Here is a 19,329-nt window from a genome sequence, read left to right as displayed (position 1 = left end):
TTTCAGGTCTCAGGCTCGAAAATGACATTTCCACAACAAATGACAATATCTTCCCTTCTAAAAGGGATAAATTAATAATATTTTTTCTCAAAGTAATGATAAACCTGTGAGTTGGATGTAGAAGAGTCAGAATCAATATAGATGTTTTTTTATTTTAAAGAAAATTCAGATTGAACATAGTAAAAAAATGTAAATTATAGTGTCCGTCCAACTTTTTTACTTATAGTGAAAACCACCCTTGGATGATGGGTTAGTAGACTAAAAGCTTTAGGAATCCAAATTACAACATATAATAAGTACCCTGTATCAAGATTGATGCAAAACAAGTGACATTTGACCTTTTTAGAGAGGTTTAGCAAAAATAACTCCACCTCTGGGGTCATTTGGGTGGAAATGGGTGCCGTTTCTCTGGAACCCATTGGTCAATTTTGATGATTGACATCTCTTTTGAACCGTTAGAGCCAATAGAATCTAAGGGGAATTTCCACATACACACCAACGTTACCATTGAGAAATGAGAGCTATGCACACGCAGTTTGCCCAAAGCGAAACCGATCTTACGCTCTGAAATCTGAAAATGTAGCAATAAAGTTAGGTTTATTGCTGATGGATTATCAGAAATTATTTCAAAGTGACACAGACACATTGGATTAACCTATGGATTAACCTTCAGCAGCGTCTTTATCGTTTTAATGCCATTGAAGACAACTTTTGATCAGAATAACAGCTAAGGTAAGAAATGTGCCGTTTTTGCTACCTAATGCCACGTGTTGTGATATCTGTTTTTGTTTCTCATGTTGCGAGTTTTGATCATGGAGTGATGATACTGATACCTATCGAATCTGTGTAATCTCACGATGCTAATCGATGGGTTGGATGTGCAGTTACGATAAGTAATAAGGGTTTTATTCCGTGAGTTCTGTGCTAACGGCGTTAGCATTTTTTCGCTCAGGGCTAATTCAGAGGCTCAGCGTTAGTCTTGTGTTTTGTTTAGCTAAATATGGTTCATATCATCAGTTAGCTGAGTTTCTTCCCGTTACATGGATATGAAACATTCATAGTTTATTAAATGTTAAGAAGCCCTCAGACACTGTTGCTTGCAGATGTTGTGGTTTCGGCCCCTTCGGCGGGTCCGTGGGGTTTAACAGGTTAAATCTGTTCTCACTGCAGCCCATTAAAACCAGATTTCCAGTATTCTCTTAATCTCATCACTATAACCCTATAACGAGAAACCCATCCAATAGGTTTAGACACAAGTGGAGTACTCGTGTCTAAACCTATTGGATGGGTTTCTCATTCTACTTACTGTAAGCCTCACCTCCCTATTAACATATATGATGTCTATATGTGGGATATAATTGCCAAAGACTATTCACTATTTCAACATGTCTTTATTTAGAAAAAAGGTATTTTGTTGCTTGTGGTTTGTTTTGCTGAGCTGTTTTAAAACCAGTGACTTAAAATATGCAGACAGAAGACAACTAGGCGCCCTAAAGGCAACTACAGAGCCACTAATTACTCACCTTTGCCAGGAAGCCATGGAGAACCGGATGCAGTGAAAATGTGCACAATAATACAATAACAAGTTCAACTATTCAACACATGTAGACAAGTCAGCAAGCAAACGGAGGCATCAAACTCAGGCTGAGATATACTGATACCATTTTAAAAATACATGCGAACAAGCAGCTTGTCCCGTTCTCTCATTTGCTGTTATTGTAAAAGTCAAATGATTGCAAAGAATGTTCTGTTAACTACTATGTGTTTTCATTTTGTTCTGGTTGGAGTGGTATCAGAATCAGACACTCCTATGTTTTTTCTAGTTTACCAATTAAAAAAAAGAGAATTTTGAGAATCCTCTCAAAAATGTCCAATTAATCATTTAATCCAAAAGTGTTCAAAGTTGGAAGTTGGCCTCCCCAGGTTGTCTCCAATGAGTTTCAGTGGATAAAAGAGAAACTATATTACATTAGTTACTAAGAGTTACTAAGAGAAGATCACAACGAATTGTCTAAGTGTATGTTTGGGCAAAAAGATGTTTGGAGATATATTAATTTTGGATAATTTACCTTTTTCCCACTTTCAGAGATATAAATGAATAAATGCCTCAGGACAGATTTGTATTAGATGTAATGGGTGCTGTCAAACAGCAATATGAGGCTATCTTTGCTCAATTGTTGACTGTCAATGGGATCAATTATCATACTCCTGATCCCATTTATTTGTACTGACTGGAGGTATTAAACACGGTCCCCCAACACAGTTTCCATCCATTAAATCAGTGCATGACAAAAAGAAATGACGCACATGGTGTGGGATACAGCCTCTTGACACGATAACTACAATCCAACCCTGAGGAGGGAAGTTCATAGAAAAAAGAATCCTCCACCACATAATCAGTTTTTATTGTCGATGACATTACCCTTTGAGTAGAAACATTTTTTGAATTCTTACCGTTCAGCACAGATATCTGGTTTGTCCAGTTGGTCTATGTCATAGGGAGCCGCCTCAAATCTATAAGATTGAAACTGACTGAACAGCATTTTGCAGAAACATAATTCGTTGGACATCATGGAGGCAGGAGCGTTTTACCTGCTGCTGTTGGCTTTGACAGGGATTTCATCGACGCTTAGCTTTTATGGAGATAGCATTACTTTCCAGCCTGCACATAAGCAGAAGGATGGGACGTACAAGGTATGTATTCTTTTTAAATCACTATCTGCCTAAAATATTCATACTCTAATATATTGTAATATAGAACTACAAATAAATCATAAAGTTGAATACTAGAGGGTTACTTATTTGAGAAGTCTACTGTAACAATAATTGTATATCATCATCAAGTTTTGCCTTTAAAATAATTCAAATAAAGCATATATAATATAAGGGAACTAATATGGACTTAATGAACCTGTGTGCTTCATTAAGTCCATATACAAATATTTTATAACATTTGCATCTCAAAATGTGTTTATTGAACAGTAGCTTATCGGAGTGTGAAAAACCTGAAAGTCAATCATATCTCTTACGCCATCTTCAAAGTATTCACTGACTTGACTTTGTGGAATTTTTACAACCTGCCAAGTCCAGAAAACAGTACAAAAATCTAGTTGAACAAACATGAACATTCTTTTCATCCAGTTTGCTCAGTTTCACCGAGTTAACTGTCTACTATACGTGGTATCAATGCTGTTTTTTCCCCTGTAGGTGACTTTTCATCACAGACAGAATGGCAGAAGCAGCTGCCAGGACAAGCCATTGCACACATGTGAGAGTGAGGTTTGCACGAGCTTCGTAGAGTCCAGTGTCCTGCAAACGGACCAGGATGACACGGGCCAGGGCAGGTGGTGCCAGTCTGAAATGCACGCAACAGCAACCGTCCGGAAGAATCAAACATCCTTCTCTCTGAAGTAAGCCCAGCTCACAGCAATCCAACTACTCTGACTTCTTCTACTGTAGTAATAAAATAGAAATAACTTAAATTAGATTTGATTTGTATTTATATATTTGTATTTTAGAAAATAACATAAAAAATGACATTAAACTGAAAACATTTTTAAATTAATACTGGAATAAGTAATTAATTCCATTTTGCTGCTTTGATTTCACGGTATCATTAGTCCTGGTTCACTGCCGATAATGTAATTAGCAACACTATGTGTTTCTGAATATCAGTGATAGGAAAAGCACAGGTTTTAATAATGAACTATTCAAATGTTGAGTAAGCCAGCATGCCACTAGGAACACACATTTATGTTTAAAATCCATTAATACATGAGTTTTGCATACACCAGGAAGCTGAACTCAAAGCAACTAAATGGTAATCAGCCATCAGTCACTTTATTTCTAACAGCTAGGCCTTTGTAGTTGTGACAGGTCAAAATGTCTTCAGTGGGAAAAGGCCTATCCCCTGATACACATTCTTGAAATGGTGTCATTTAAAAAAACATGATGGCCTACACACAAGAGTCCTCGTCATGTTTAAGATTTTTAGATTTGCCATGGAACAAAGTAACTTTTTATTCTAAATCCAATTATCCAATTGACTCCCTTTATTATTATTACAACATTTGTACATTTGTATTTGTTTCATTTCAAATATGTTGTTTATAGAGTCCAATGTTTTGTATGTAAAAATATGTTTTTGTTTATTTGAATCTTCTGGCCTATATATATATATCAAATAGCTATGCTATGAGGAAATGAACATAAGAGATTACCAAAAGGGTGTGTTTATGTGCAGGGATCAGGTAAACAATGACAAAGCTGTTTTTGAAACAGTTGATGTGGTTTCGTTTTTAGTACTTCCAAGTTGCATCAATGTATTTCAGATTGAGAGCACACTGTATCTTCTTGTCTTCAGACAATCAGGCTGCTGCTGGGGGTCTAATGTGGACGGAAAAACTAAATGGACGTCTGAGGCAGAGTTGGACCTGGGAAGTCGATCTGACTCACACGCCCTCAACAGCTGCCCCTTAACGACAACGGTGTCTTCTTTACGGTAAAAATATATATTTTTTTAGAAACAAAGACAATGAAAAGCACATATAGCAGAGCTCTGCAGGTAAAGAAGAATACAAACACCACCTGTAAGATATATATATATATAATGGAATACCACTCCCATATTAGCAAAATATATTTTTGCCATAGTATCATTGTTTGCTCTTTACATCAGCCCTACCCTAATCCCTTAAACACGTTAAAATAACACTTCTGAGATGTTGCACATAATGTTACACATGATCATCAGCAGATCATGTGTAACATTAAATTAAAACAAATTGTAATGAAAATGTTTTTATTTGTCAGTGTGAGAAATATGTGTTATGGTATTTGTGATTCTTCATCTGTAAATCCTAAAGGAAAAGAAAACAAACGAACCAAGATGCAAAGTGTTCCAAATCTACTTAACTAAAATATGATTCTGTATACAAATGTGTTTCACTTATAGTAAACACAAATTCAATTTTGTTTTCATGCAGGGTGCCTCAGAACTGCTTCTCACCGATTCATATCCTGGCACACGATCCCGATGGAGATCGCGTGAGATGTCGCTTTAGTTCAGACGCTGCAGCTCCAGCAAACTTCACTCTTGATGAGGTAATGCATATAAAATGTTAAATACTAACAGGAGCTGTAATGATAATTTGCAACACTAAGCATTTAACAGTAATATCATTGTTCTCAACTTGTATATCATTTTTTATTTTAGTTTAATATATTTAGCTTTATCATGGATGCTAACGTCATAGTAGGGGTCCTGGTTACACATTTACAATATATATTTACCATACTGTATTTTAGATAAAGTTTAAAAAGTACTTATTACTCATGCACATTTTTGCCAAAGCTTTTACATTTTTAATGTTAAGAAATAATTTTCTTCGACTCTTTTCTACTTAGATGAATATTCAGAGAGATTGAATTTTTTATCTCCACTACATTTATTTGACATGTGAAATTACAAGTGACAAATGTACTCATTCGTACACAAAGTATACAACATTTGCTCGACATAGACACATTTCAACATTGCAAAACAAAAATTAAACATGATAGTGATAAAAACATAATGATATTTTTAAATAAAAATATGTTAAAAGAGATATTATGCATAATGAGATCATTTAAGTACATTTTACTGATAATAACTTTAGTTAAATTACGTTCTGAACTCTTGATTTTGACTTGTTTTGGGTTATTTTTGGTGTGGTCATTTTAAATAATATTATAACTCTCTGTGTCCTGCCAGAGTAAATGCGTACTCAGTACTAAAGGTGAAGTGGATGTTGGTGTCCACGTGTTCGAGCTGATGCTGGAGGACTTCTCCAGGAAAAACATCACTTTGACCTACGCAGACGGGACCTCCGTATTTCGGGAGGGCTCCGACATGAACTCCCCCCCTCTCTGCAAAGTGAAGCTGCAGTTCTCCATGGAGAGTGAGTTCATGTTCATTAGAGAGACACATCTGGACCTATGTCTGATTCTAAAGACACTTGATATTTTTAAGTTGTGATATTATGATGAAAAGGGTCATGAAGTGATTATAAGAGAGATGCAATTGTTATGTCACATTTCCGTTCAATTGCAACATTCTATTTTGATTGAAAAACAGTTCAGCGATACTGTTAAGTTGAAACCATTACCTCAAAATGTAATTTCTTTATTTCCAAAGTGCTTAGTCGTGTCTATTTTTTAAAGATAAATTACCAGTGATGCCTTTTTTAATCACTGTTAATGAATTATCCCTGCTCCCTTAAGTCATTGGTTGTCCTACAAATTAAACAAGTCTACAATGACCCTCATATCCTAACCCTAACCCTAACTCATGACTGCCTTTAAAATAAGCTGATAGATTGTTATTCTAGAGACATGCAATGGACAACAAATGACTTCATGAAGTTCAGAAACCCCTACAAAAAGCCCAAGTCTAACAAAACAAAAAACTGAATTCCTCTTGCCAACCTCTTGTATCTGTGTTTCAGTTCTTCCTCCGCTATCAAGCTGTGAACATGGCCTTGTGCAGCCCGTGTTCTTGTCTAAGACTCCTTCACATGGTGATGTTCTTCATGCCACCATGGGTCAGAAATTCAAGCTTTATGCTCAAGCAAAGGCTACAGAGGCCAGGTATATAATCTTAGAGAAAGACCCCGTATTATGGACATGCAACTGAGAACATGTCAGGATTTTAAGTTGTTTCTTTTGTCTCCATTCCTGAAGCATAAATGACTTCCAGGTCAGTGGCCCTCAGAACATGACCAAAGAGTTCAAAGCTGGTGAGCAAGGAACAGCTGAGTTGATTCTGAGCTGGACACCACAGCACAGCGACCTGTACCGAATCGTCCCGGTCTGCTTCACTGCAGAGACCAATCAAAGGTGAATGCTCTTATCCACTTAATGTGTGCTATAATTTCCTGCTTATGTAAGGTGGACCGACCGGCGGGGACAATTCTGGGGATTCATGTTTCTGGTTACATCTTGTAACATGATCTTCCACTTAAATAACAATTATTGTTAACTAAATTATATATAGGTATATCTAACTTTTTTTGGCATATTGGATGTTACCAGATACAGTATAGAAATCATTACCATTACTTATGTTCTTCTTCGTGTTGCATTTTGTACTAAAACATATTTTCTGTTTTTGCAGCCAATCAGATATGAGGTGTGTTGTTGTCCTGGTGACCCAAGCAGCTCTCATTCAAGGTTTGTTGATCAACATGGTTATCTCTGTTAAAGTTGCTTTGGAAATCCTCCTAATGAGTCTCTCCATAAATAGATTGGGTTTACTTTGCGATGTTCATACTACTTACTCGTCACCGGCTTGAGTTTCTAAACAGGACACATGTATTTATTATCCTTGCAAGAATGGAAGTAGTCATCACATACAGCATATGATACAACTAGTTCCCCAAACAGTGTCCTTCACATGCTTATATACAAGAGAGGGTGTAACACAAGATGGAGAAATACCGGTTCAAGGCAGTATACAATGTTTTGTTCAGAGTAGCTGAAGCCCACGTCAGAAATGATCATGCTTGTCATATGCCTATCTCCCTAGGGGCTAAATCATAATTTTTATTGTTGTCACATAGCTTATCATATGCCTAAAAAAGTGTGTCATGCTTCTCTTACTACAGTAGGTAATCATACATCTTGCCATATACACTGAGTACATTCAGTATTTTCCCAACAACACTGAAGTGATTTTGAACGGTTATGACAAAAAGTGACCTTACATTGTGAGTGACAGTGTTCAAATTAAACCTTACATGGCTACAAGTAATGGATTGAAATTCCAAATACCACCAAAACAGTGGAACACAGTCATTTTACGATGTTTAAGAGCTTCCCCTTAAAATTTAAATTAAGTCTATGCGAATAGTAATTTTCCACCTCAATATTTCCCCATTACATGGAAATGTTGTAGTTTATAGTCAATTTGCAACGTTAACATGACGGTGCGTAAGGTTTGAAAAAATGCACTGAGTGTGTTGTGAGGGTTTAGCAATGTCCAGTCTACCGATATACTGCCAAGATGATGAGAATTCTAGTCAGCGTTGGACATTTTGGTTGGTCTCCCAGACTTTAATGGCAAATCCTGAATGAATCAGTAGTTTGATTCAAGTTCTTGCTACCTTATTATTTAAAGATCTATGCTGTCTTTGAATTTGATGTCTACCTTGAACCACTTTTTGACACTCTGGAATCCTTGATTGAATCTGTCTATCCTTTGTAATCTAACCACAGTACTCTCAGAAAGTAGGTTATCCGAAGTGTCTAGTAATCCTGATCCAACCATTATATAGAAAAAGGGGTGTATTGTACTCAAAAAGCAAATCACATTCAGAAAAGAACACGTGTATGCATTTTACAACTTCAGATGAGTAAAACTGTTACATAGATAATCTTAGAATGTGGAGAAAAATGTTGTGTCACGTTTGGCCCCCATTTACAACTGGCTTTAATAATATAAAATGTATATCTGAACATCTTTGGTAGCCCTTATTAAGAAATAAGTTGAGTTAACGTACTTGTGATTTATTAACAGGGACGGCTACTGTTACTTGCTCACCAAACAAGATGACAGTGGCTCTGGATAAATCTTCCATGCCTGGCATCGACGTCAACTTCCTTCAGCTGATAGATTCGTCATGCTCTCTCACCTCCAACGGCACTCACATCATGGGCGTCATGTCGTTCAGCACCTGCGGCACCAAACTTCTGGTTAGGAAAAACTTTTACATTATAATAGGGAGGCTGTGGCTCAGTGGGTGGTGTGCTGGACTTCGAATCAGGGGGTAGCAAATTCGAGTCCCACTGCAGTCAGCGTGTCGTTGTGTCCCTGGGCAAGACACTTCACCCCAAATTGCTCCTGTGGCGATTGTCCACAGTACTGAATGTATGTAAGTTGCTTTGGATAAAAGCGTCTAACAAATGACATGTAATGTAAAATAATACAAAATGTTCTATCTGATACATTTGCAACTGGTTATAGTTATAGGTTTTTTGCATGGCGATTAGAAGAACACTATAAAACACATTAAAATGTCTGCATTGTGTGAACTCCAAATTGTTGTTCATTTCCTTTTCAGAAACTAACGTGTTTATATCACTTTTATTTTTCTTAAATACAGGACAAAGGGGACTTTCTCGTTTTTGCAAATGAGATTCTGTCCTACGAGCTTCCCAGTGAGGTTATTATCCGCAGGAAGGCCGTTAAAATCGAAATCTCTTGCCAGTTTCCAAAAACCGTCAGCATCTCCAGCTACTACAACCTCCAGAAGTCTGACTACATTTTCACCGAGTCCAACTTCGGCAGTTTTGGATACACTTTTGAGATATACAATGACAACAACTTTACAAGTAAGGTGGAAGCCAGCAAATATCCAGTGGAAGTCATGCTGTTGGATACAATGTACATGGGCATTCAGGCCGAATCGGAACTACCAAGCGTGACCTTGTTTGTTGAATCATGCAAAGCCACTCCTAATACCAACCCCGAAAACGTCCTCTCCTATGACCTCGTCAAGAACGGGTGAGTGCTGATGCTTTCTGGGAATCACAAACCGTTTGATTTAAGACATGGACATATCATAATAAGGATATTTAATATGCAGTTCCTTAATCTGTGTGTGTGTTTGACATGCTACAATTTATATTTCTCACAGGTGTCTTAAGGATGAGACAGTTGTGGTCTACCCATCCAATCAAAAAACATACAACTTTGAAGTTCAAGCCTTCAAATTCAATGGAAACTATGAACAGGTAATAATATTGAATACCTAATTATTGGGGAAGAGTCATGAATGCAATAAATAACTTACAGAAGATGGGATGCCCAGTTGAACTTGGTGGTAAACTTGAAGTATGATCTGAAATTAGGGACTTTTCAAAGCATTTGGTCAAAGAAGGCTGTACTTGATTAAAAAACAACTGTAGAATTGATTATGACAGGAGCACTGGAGAAAACTGTGTAGTATTATCGAATGAAGAGGGCGAAAAAAGGGAACGTTTTACAGGAGGGATAGGTAAAACTAACAACTTTAGTACAGAAGACCTTACATGAAAAAACAAGTCACAAGGTTTTATCTTTAAGTTAAGGACGTCACTCCTCAAATGAATAACTGGTCATTTGATTCTGAAAACAAAAAGTGATCCTGCAAAGATCTGCTCCCAATGTCTGTTTTTAAAATAATATAACATGTTTATCCATGGGTTAAAAAATGGAGAGACAATTGGAGACGTAAAAATGTATCCCCATCGTCAGTTTCACCATTTATCTCTCATGCACTGAAAAACTGAAACGTTGACTTTAATGAAATGTATTACATCAACACATTTCACATAACTGTATTAGGTTAGGTGGAAGAAATAATATTAGGTTGAACCTATCATTTAGTATTTAAACGTAATATTATTGCTTTCATCTAACCTAATACAGTTTTGTGAAAGCCGTCAGCTATAGAGTATATATATTTGTTGTTGTTGTTTGTGTTTACACAAATAGAATTTGGCAAAGCTGCAATATTTACCTACAATTCAAAGTGGTTAATTGGTTTAGAACTACAAAAACAAGTAGTAGAGGTATTCCTGTTATACTTTAATTAAAAGTGAATCCATTACTGGCAGCCAATCAGAGTTGAGAAGTCTCAGTGGCCATGGTACGACTACTCAATACAGAACAAAAGAACGGTTAAGACCAGATGAAATGGGATGAAAAACAACCTGAATATTGTGAAACGACATGTTTGAATGCCAATAATTGTACAACATGAACCATAGTTCACTCTTGTTGAAGCATGAATTGATTTCCTTTTCATCTAAACCACCCCCCCACTCACAGGTGTACATCACCTGCTCCGTCATCCTGTGTGAGCCTGGGACTCCCTATTCAAGATGTGCCCAGGGCTGTCTGTCAGATCCATCCCGCAGACGCAGGAGATCGCTTGGCAAGGAGACATTCAGCCACTCAATTACCCAGGGTCCTTTCCGGTTTATCGAGCACGCTGATCCCATTGCAGCCATGGATCAAAACCTTGCTGTGGTTAAAAAGAGTCCAGCCATGGATGTTAAACCTAGTGTGATGACGAAGAGCCGCCCAACTGCTGAAGGTTAGTGTGTGACCTACCTGCACTGAAAAATCTGAAACGTTGACTTTAATTAAATGTATTATGTCAGCAAATGTCACATAACTGTATTAGATTAGATGAAAGCAATAATATTAAGTTGAACTTAATATTTAACTTACTTATTGAATATCATTGCTTTCAACTAACCTAATACAGTTATGTAAAATCTGTTGACATAATACATTTAATTAAAGTCAACGTTTCGTTTTTTTCAGTGTACCTATCTATCTATCTATCTATCTATCTATCTATCTATCTATCTATCTATCTATCTATCTATCTATCTATCTATCTAATTTATAAACTATAATAACATTATTCGGTTGTCTTTCAGTGATTGTACCATCAGTTCTTCTGGAAGACACTGAATCCAGGTCAGGAAGATGGGGAATCGAGGAGATCCTCAGCGCCAACACCAGCACCTTTGTCTTTGCCAGCGCCTTCTTTGTATCCATGGTGATGTTAGTTGCGGTTGTTGTTTACTTCACAAGGAAGAGAAATGAAGAAGACTGCAAAGTTCTCTTAAATTCTAGCTATGATAACTAAACCCAAATAATCTCAGTTCTACACTGCATGTTAATCCTTTATTGTTCTACATACCACAGGCTTCAACAAATTGCAACCCTATCCTTTAAAGAGTTACTCTTTTGAGGCTGATACAAATTAAATAGAATAGAACACCATGTTGGTCTTGGAACAATAGGCTCAGCTATCACGCTATCTATCTACAGTAGCTGTCTCTTGTGTTGCCGGTCTTCAACCACTCCCAATTTCTTTTCTAAACCAGTTTTAGGGTAGGACACAACTTAAAAATACTAGACTGCTGTCAAAACAGAATTCCATTCAGTCTGGTTTTGCTGGATTCTTTTCCGCTGCCACTGTCTTGTTGTCAACCGCACGGAAAAAGGTTTCCAGTCATTTACTTCAGGTGTTTTAGAGTTGTTATGGTTAAGTAAGAATTAGCAGGAACAGTTAACAGTTGATACAGTGATATTGAATGTGTGTGAATTTGGGATTTATGTATTTTACTTCTCTAGGACCCAAACAAGAATCTGTCATTTTATATCTTACATTAACTTGAAGTACATTATATACATTTTTACTCTAAGTGATGTACATTACAGACTAGTTGTTTAGACTTAGGCACATTTGTATCAAGATTTGCCTTTAAAAATACAAAACAAATGTACCCAAAACAGTGTAATAATCTTTAGCTTGACAATATGTTGCAGTATATGACATACAGTAATGAGATGACTTTTCATAGACATTTAGATTCTGTCAGTGAACTGTCTCAATAGACCAATACAGCTATATCTTTAACGGTGAAATCATATGTTTGTATAATCAAAATGGGCTTTTATTTACAATAAACGGGAAAATCTGCATTATATTGACATTTCTTTTGAAGAATTACTGATATCGCATAGTAAACACAACAATGTGTGTTTCTATTTTGTGTATGTGTTTAATGCATTTCTCAAACGTAATTGTTATTTGGGGAGGTGCTAGTATGCTAACATGCTCACAGTAACAAGTTGATGTTCAGCAGATTTGGTGTCCAACATGTTCAACATTTGAGTTGAGACAGTAAGCGTGCAAAAGTTTGCTGAATAGCACTCAACGCAAAGTATAGCGATTATGATGGGAATTTCATCAAATAAAAAATGTTAGCTGACGAAGGCAATACATTAAAAGTTGAGGTATCAGGAATACATGGACATATGAGAAAAAGCAACAACCTATAGGTGTGAAATGTGAAGCCAATGCCAAAGTACCTTTTGTAATATCTAGCAGGAGCGACTCATGGTTAAAAAAAAGTGTGACTGTATAGAAGTCTATGAAAAGATTTATTAACTTAATTCCTAAAAAGCTTAAGGTTCTCAATCGCTAAGTCTTATTTAATAAAGCAAGATGTTATTCTTTTAATATTGTGGTCCCATTTAGAGTGAAATACACAAAAGCAGCTCATGCTTTAGGACGGTTTTTACCTTGTGATTGACAGGTCACAACCTCCATGTTCAGGGGCTTTCTGTGATTTTGTATTATAGCTGTAACCCTGGACTGTTCAAAATGTGGACTCTCGTGTCAAAACTCAAGGCTTCAAAGTGGTAATCCACAAGCCAATGGGTGATGTTAAAATGACTACGTTTACTTCTTGTAAACAGTCTGTGCCTTGAGAAAGCTCAGGTTGGCACTGATGATCAGCACAGATGATCAGGTCCTGAAGGGTTACAGATGGAATCTGGACTGACTATCTCACAAAATTAAGAAATCTGGAGGAGCCATATGAGGATCAAGTTCAGCTGAGGAGAAGAAACAGCAACAACAAAAAATAAGTTAATTTTGGGCATTATCAAAATGTTATCTGTAAGATGTTGGGGACACTCCACCATGGCTGCTGAGCCAAGGGACTACATTTGTGTCAAAACCGTACAGATACATATGCCTGCAACCGTAAGTACCCTCAATGTACAGAAGCTATTGGTTGCTGTAGCCTGCAACCTATAAAGCAACCAGCCCAAGAAAACTGCCACGTGGCCCTGTGACTATAATGGAAGCAGCTTTACTGGACTTTCTTGTCTTCATGGTAGAGACGTAAGCTAGATCTGAAAGACTCTCTGTTAGCATAGCATCACGCTAAACAAACTCTGTTTGTTTCTTGTAACATATTTATTTGGACATGTTTGTTCTACATTTATAATATTTTGAATAAATGCTTTTTGGAATATACCTGTTGGTTTTACAAGAGTGATTACTGCCAACCTAAGATCTCAGAAATCCTCCAGGCTTCTAATATGGTTATTTATAGTGAATCATTGAATTAGGACTATTTTACGAGACTACAATAACTGGGTATTTCTTTCCTTTGTCATAACGGTGGGGCCCCCAAGGCAGTTTAATGTTAATAGAAACATTAAAATTGAGGATTTAAATGGTATACATTAAAAAAAACCTGTTGAAATCAGAGTAATGCAAATCCCAATAATATTCATAAGAAGAATGACCACAACTCTATAGTCTGACACTTGAAATGTTGGCACAATTCACACTTATACGAAGCCCTAGTATATTAAAAATCCATCCATAAATTCATACTTCCTACTTTACTGCTAAAGAGCACATCCCAATGTGAATTATATCCTACAGCAGGCTACTTTATCCGTTTATACTGGCTTACTTATTTAATACATTCATAGGTCAAAGTCCTATTTTATTTTAAATATATGCATTTACTTTCTACAACATTATTGCCCTGAATCTCAATCTTTTCGGGTAATGCTTTAGCTGAGAATTCACTTTTTTGCACTAATACACAGAACCACTGAGAGCCACCCAGTAGAAGAAATTACAACAATTCTTCAAAAGGCGGGATACCATGTCTGCCCGAGGTTTCAATCATCATTTCTGACAGCTGCCGTTCACCTGGAGGAGAGGGATTGATTGAAGTTATGTAAAGGTATGACCTTTTCTCCCTTATCAATAGTCAAAACCCGTCTAGTATAACTTCAACCTACGTTCTTATTAAATAATAATTTCCAATTACTTCAAATGTATGCCATGAAGAATTGAAGTGTGTAAAGGTTAAATAAGTGTTAAAATCTACACTGTGAGGAGTGTTTTTTAACACACAGTTGTTTTCTATGGTGTCAATCTAACACTTATACTTCACATCTTGCAGCAGGGCGCCCTCTAGGGTTTTAAACGGCTTCACTGATCAGATCCTATAGCAATACTGCCTCAATTAAAACTGCACAGCTTGTCCACTTTGAATTCTGATGTACTGCACATATTTTATTATTCAGAGTAATTTGTTTTATTATTGTTGCACTTAAATGTTTCATATATTTGTATTTCTTAAAATATTAAATTTAACCAAACAATAACATTAAATATCTTTGGGATTTCTTTTTTTTACACGTTCTAACAGCTTTTAAATTAGTTTAAACTGAATTCATCTCATTGTGTTGATACATCATGCACCATTATACACCAAAGCAAATTATTTTAATTTGATTCGGATTGTAATGTTGATTGTGCAATCAAGAGTAAACATAGGATCTTGGCTACATAAGTACACTTATTAGACAAACCAGAGAAAAAATGCCACAAAGTCCCTCAATTTACGTTATGTTTTTAAAATATTACATGTTACTTGTTAGACGCTTTTATCCAAAGCGACTTACATACTCAATACTGTGGGCAATCCCCACAGGAGCAATTTGGGGTGAAGTGTCTTGCCCAGGGACACAACGACATGCTGACTGCAGTGGGGTTTGAACCTGAACACCAACGCACTAATCCACTGCGCCACAGCCTCCCAAAAAAATTATACAAACACGTACACAATCATTCTAAATATTTAGGCAGACAGATTTTAAGACATGTTTTACACAGTCTATACACAGTCTCACAGTTAATATTAAAGTGATCCTTAATCTTTTTTATTATAATTGTTTTGCTACAACAGTGCATTTTAAGCCAAAGCATGAAGTTTTGGCAAACCTAATAAAGTATTTCTGTTGCATTAACATAACCTAGTAGTATTGTTGCTCTTTTGTTGTTTCAATTTAAATTGCAGGAAAAAAACTATCCTGTTGTATAATGATATTCTCACGTAATACCACCAGTGTGCAGCAGGTGTCAGAAATGTAGAAATCTTGCAAGGTTATGCCCATATTGAGTGCAACATAATCTATAGGTCTGTTGTTGCAGATTATTGTCAGAAGAACAAATGACATATTGCCCATGAGGTTTTTAACAAAGTTGTTTTAACATGCAAACTGGTTGTTCTGCATAATGGGTTTGGTAACTTGGTTTCAACTGTTGGCAAAATAATACCCCTCAATTATATCTCATATAGAGATCCATGGGATCCGGTTGAGCTCCATGGGACCTTAAAGTCAAAAAAATAAAAATGTGTCGTAAAACTGTGAAGTAACACTTTTTTTGTGTGAAACCGCTCAATGAACTACATCTCCCGTCTCGCACCACACACCAAGACGGCCATCACGTTGGCACATTTCACCTCTTTCTTTCAGAATGAGGCGAAAAGTATGAAAAGAGGTAAAAATCACTACAAGTCTGGGCATGTTGAGAGTTGTACATACACACAAGGGGAGTTAGTCGGTTCCGTAAGAGCCAGCATGCGGGACCGGGATTCTGGGAGTTGTAGTCTTTCTTGTTACGTATTTTTCATAGTCTTATATTTCAACAGTTTTACGACAAACTGTGACCTTCCGGTGGGACTCATGGGACCTTATTTAGGAAAAAATGTGTATTGAAGTCAATGGAGAGAGAAAGATTATCTTTCGATCCCGTTTGAATTGTGCCACGAATTACACATATGATGTTTGTCAATCTTAAATAATAATTTCCGTGTCAAAAAAGTCACAGTTTGTCGTAAAACTGTTGAAATATAAGACTATGAAAAATACGCAACTAGAAAGACTACAAATCCCAGAATCCCGGTCCCGCATGCTGGCTCTTACGGAACCGACTAACTCCCCTTTTGTGTATGTACAGCTCTCAACATGCCCAGACTTGTAGTGATTTTCACCTCTTTTAATACTTTTCACCTCATTCTGAAAGAAAGAGGTGAAATGTGCCAACGTGACGGCCGTCTTGGTGTGTGGTGCGAGACGGGAGATGTAGTTCATTGAGCGGTTTCACACAAATAAAAGTGTTACTTCACAGTTTTACGACACATTTTTATTTTTTTTACTTGTAAAATGATCTTTTAAATTGACAAACATCATACGTGTAATTCGTGGCACAATTCAAACGGGATCGAAAGATAATCTTTCTCTCTCCATTGACTTCAATGCATAACTTTTCCGAAATAAGGTCCCATGGAGCTCAACCGGAAGGGGAGGGACTTCGCCTCTCTATTGAGATTTCTTGCACTGTCATCTAAACTGACTGAAATTAAATTCCGGGTTACATTCATCCCAGAAGGATATGATTAGTCAGACTACTGTTAATAAGCAAATGTATCAAAACATAAGTTACAGGGCAAGACTAAGTCACTTTTTAATGGCAGAACAAGTGACGATTAAAACTAAAATACTAAATACAAACTACTAGTTAAAAATAAACTACAAAAAGGTTACTGGTGCAGCAATTTTCATCTCTTTAGTCCATCCTTTTTTGTGGAACAGATACAACGAATCATACACCTCCAAATTCAACTATGTCTCTGTAAGCATCTGTTTTTGTTTTGTTTTTTGTTTTTAATTACAATTTTGTTTTCAATAAACTGGCCTTACAGACCATTAAAAAATCCACATCAGCCTCTTTTACAGACATTTCTTGAGTCAATGGCCACAGCACACAGCAAATCAAAAATGACAAAAATCCTTTGTTTCGCTAAAGGAAGTGACTCTACTTCCGGTGGGGTTTTCTTTTCAAAAATAATAGCTGATTCTAGTCGGTCATGAAAAATGACAGACTACTAAATTAAGTATCTTTTGGACTGTTGCTCACATGTTATATGACTAAATGGCAGATTTATTTTTATTGTTTGTTGTAGAATATGTATATATATGGCAACATGCATGTATTAAAATGGAATTGCTTTAAATGGTTGCAATTGTTTGTTAGTAATGTCTTATTTTGGGGTAGATTCTGTAATACCGGCACATTTTATTGTCACAAATAAGTTTCATATATTATCATATAAACATTTGGCTTTAAAGGGGACCTATCATGCAAAATGCACTTTTTGATGTCTTTTATACATAAATATGTGTCCCCGGTGTGTCAGGGAACTCACGCAGCGTCAGAAAATAAAACCCTCTCTCTTTTCCTCCGTACCCAAATCTCTAAAAACGGTGGTACAACGGAGCTGATCCAGATTTGCGGCCGATATGACGTCAAATCGGCGGCGGACCCACAGCACTATCAGAAAGTTGCTATCAGAAACAATGCCCGACTGTTTTGGACGTAATATGGTCGGTGTTTACATTAGCATCGCTAACACTCAGAGCTAACCTGTACTGGAGAGCATGTGTGTGAAGAAGCAGGAAATAAAAAGGAAATCACCTTGTGGTATAACCGGCAAGAGAGAAAGCCGTGTCGAGGAAGGCTCCTCCAGAGCCACTATTTCAAGGATGCCAAGTCATCGAGTCCCGCCGAAGGACTGTTCCAATGTCCAGACCAGGATCCTTGGAATTCTACCGAGGCCGGCATCCTTCGTTGCGGGAGATTTCGAGGCTGCACATGTGTATCCTCCGCGGTCTTAAAATCCCCACAATGCTTTGCGCACGGACCAGAAATCGGGCTCCATTTAAGGCGGGGCCTCGCATATGACGCACACCTGCACAACTGTTAGCCTGTTCCACCATTCTTCGTTTTCCGAGGAAGGATTCTTGCCTAGCTTCTGAAGAACCTGACTCGGAAGACATGTCCTACCAAGGAAGCGTCCTCAACATTGAGTAACACACAGGGTGTTTCTCAATCGCGAGTACGCTTGCTTGGTAGCACATGTCTGCCGAGCATCTTGCTTCAGAAGCGAGTCAAGAATACTTCCTGGCATTCGGAAAACGAAGAGTGGAACACGCTAGCAAGTGTGCAGGTGTGCGTCATATAAGAGGCCCCGCCTTACATCTTCCGCCACAGATTTGGGGAAATTGGTCCGTGCGCAAAGCATTGTGGGGATTTTAAGACCGCGGAGTCTACTCATGTGCAGCCTCGATATTTCTCCAAACGAAGTACGCCGGGCTCGGTAGATTTCCAAGTATGCTGGAGATTGGAACAGTACTTCGGCGGCACTCGATGACGTAGTATGCTTGAAATAGTGGCTCTGAAGCAGCTTTACTCGCGATTGAGAAACACCCCCAGTATCTGCCAGGTCCCGCATGAGCCGGCATAAGCTCCGCCCCCTCTTATTTTTATTTTTTTCAGTTTAAAAAGAAAAAAAAGCTTTATTTTTTTATTTAGCCTTTATTTATACAGGTGAACATCTCATTGAGACACAAGGTCTCATTCTCAAGAGAGACCTGTTGGTTTATACCCAGAATCAGCACTTTTGTAACAGGAAGAGAATTAGAGGGATATGAGGCATGGCTAGAATGGGTGATCTGTTTGGTTTTTTGACCAAAACACTTCATAGACATGTTTATTATATATTTTTTATATATCTGAGACCTATGCTATTGCCTAAAGATAGCATGATAGTTGACCTTTAATG

General features: G+C 37.2%; 1 protein-coding gene across 1 annotated transcript; it reads left to right on the top strand.

The window, feature by feature from the left end:
* Positions 1–2,507: 2,507 nt before the first annotated feature.
* LOC117471634 lies at positions 2,508–12,529 on the top strand. The gene is made up of 13 exons (XM_034116769.1): positions 2,508–2,694; positions 3,208–3,410; positions 4,364–4,501; positions 4,986–5,103; positions 5,756–5,942; positions 6,489–6,630; positions 6,724–6,879; positions 7,157–7,212; positions 8,558–8,733; positions 9,144–9,544; positions 9,678–9,774; positions 10,853–11,120; positions 11,473–12,529. Exons 1-13 carry the CDS (start codon positions 2,572–2,574, stop codon positions 11,682–11,684), a joined length of 2,277 nt encoding a protein of 758 aa, XP_033972660.1. The 5' UTR covers positions 2,508–2,571; the 3' UTR covers positions 11,685–12,529.
* The last annotated feature ends 6,800 nt before the right edge of the window (positions 12,530–19,329 follow it).

The sequence above is a fragment of the Trematomus bernacchii genome, unplaced genomic scaffold (assembly GCF_902827165.1).
Source record: "Trematomus bernacchii unplaced genomic scaffold, fTreBer1.1, whole genome shotgun sequence".
NCBI classification, from domain to species: domain Eukaryota; kingdom Metazoa; phylum Chordata; class Actinopteri; order Perciformes; family Nototheniidae; genus Trematomus; species Trematomus bernacchii.
The sequence above is the reverse complement of the archived record's forward strand: the minus strand, read 5'-3'. Positions and strand labels throughout refer to the sequence as shown.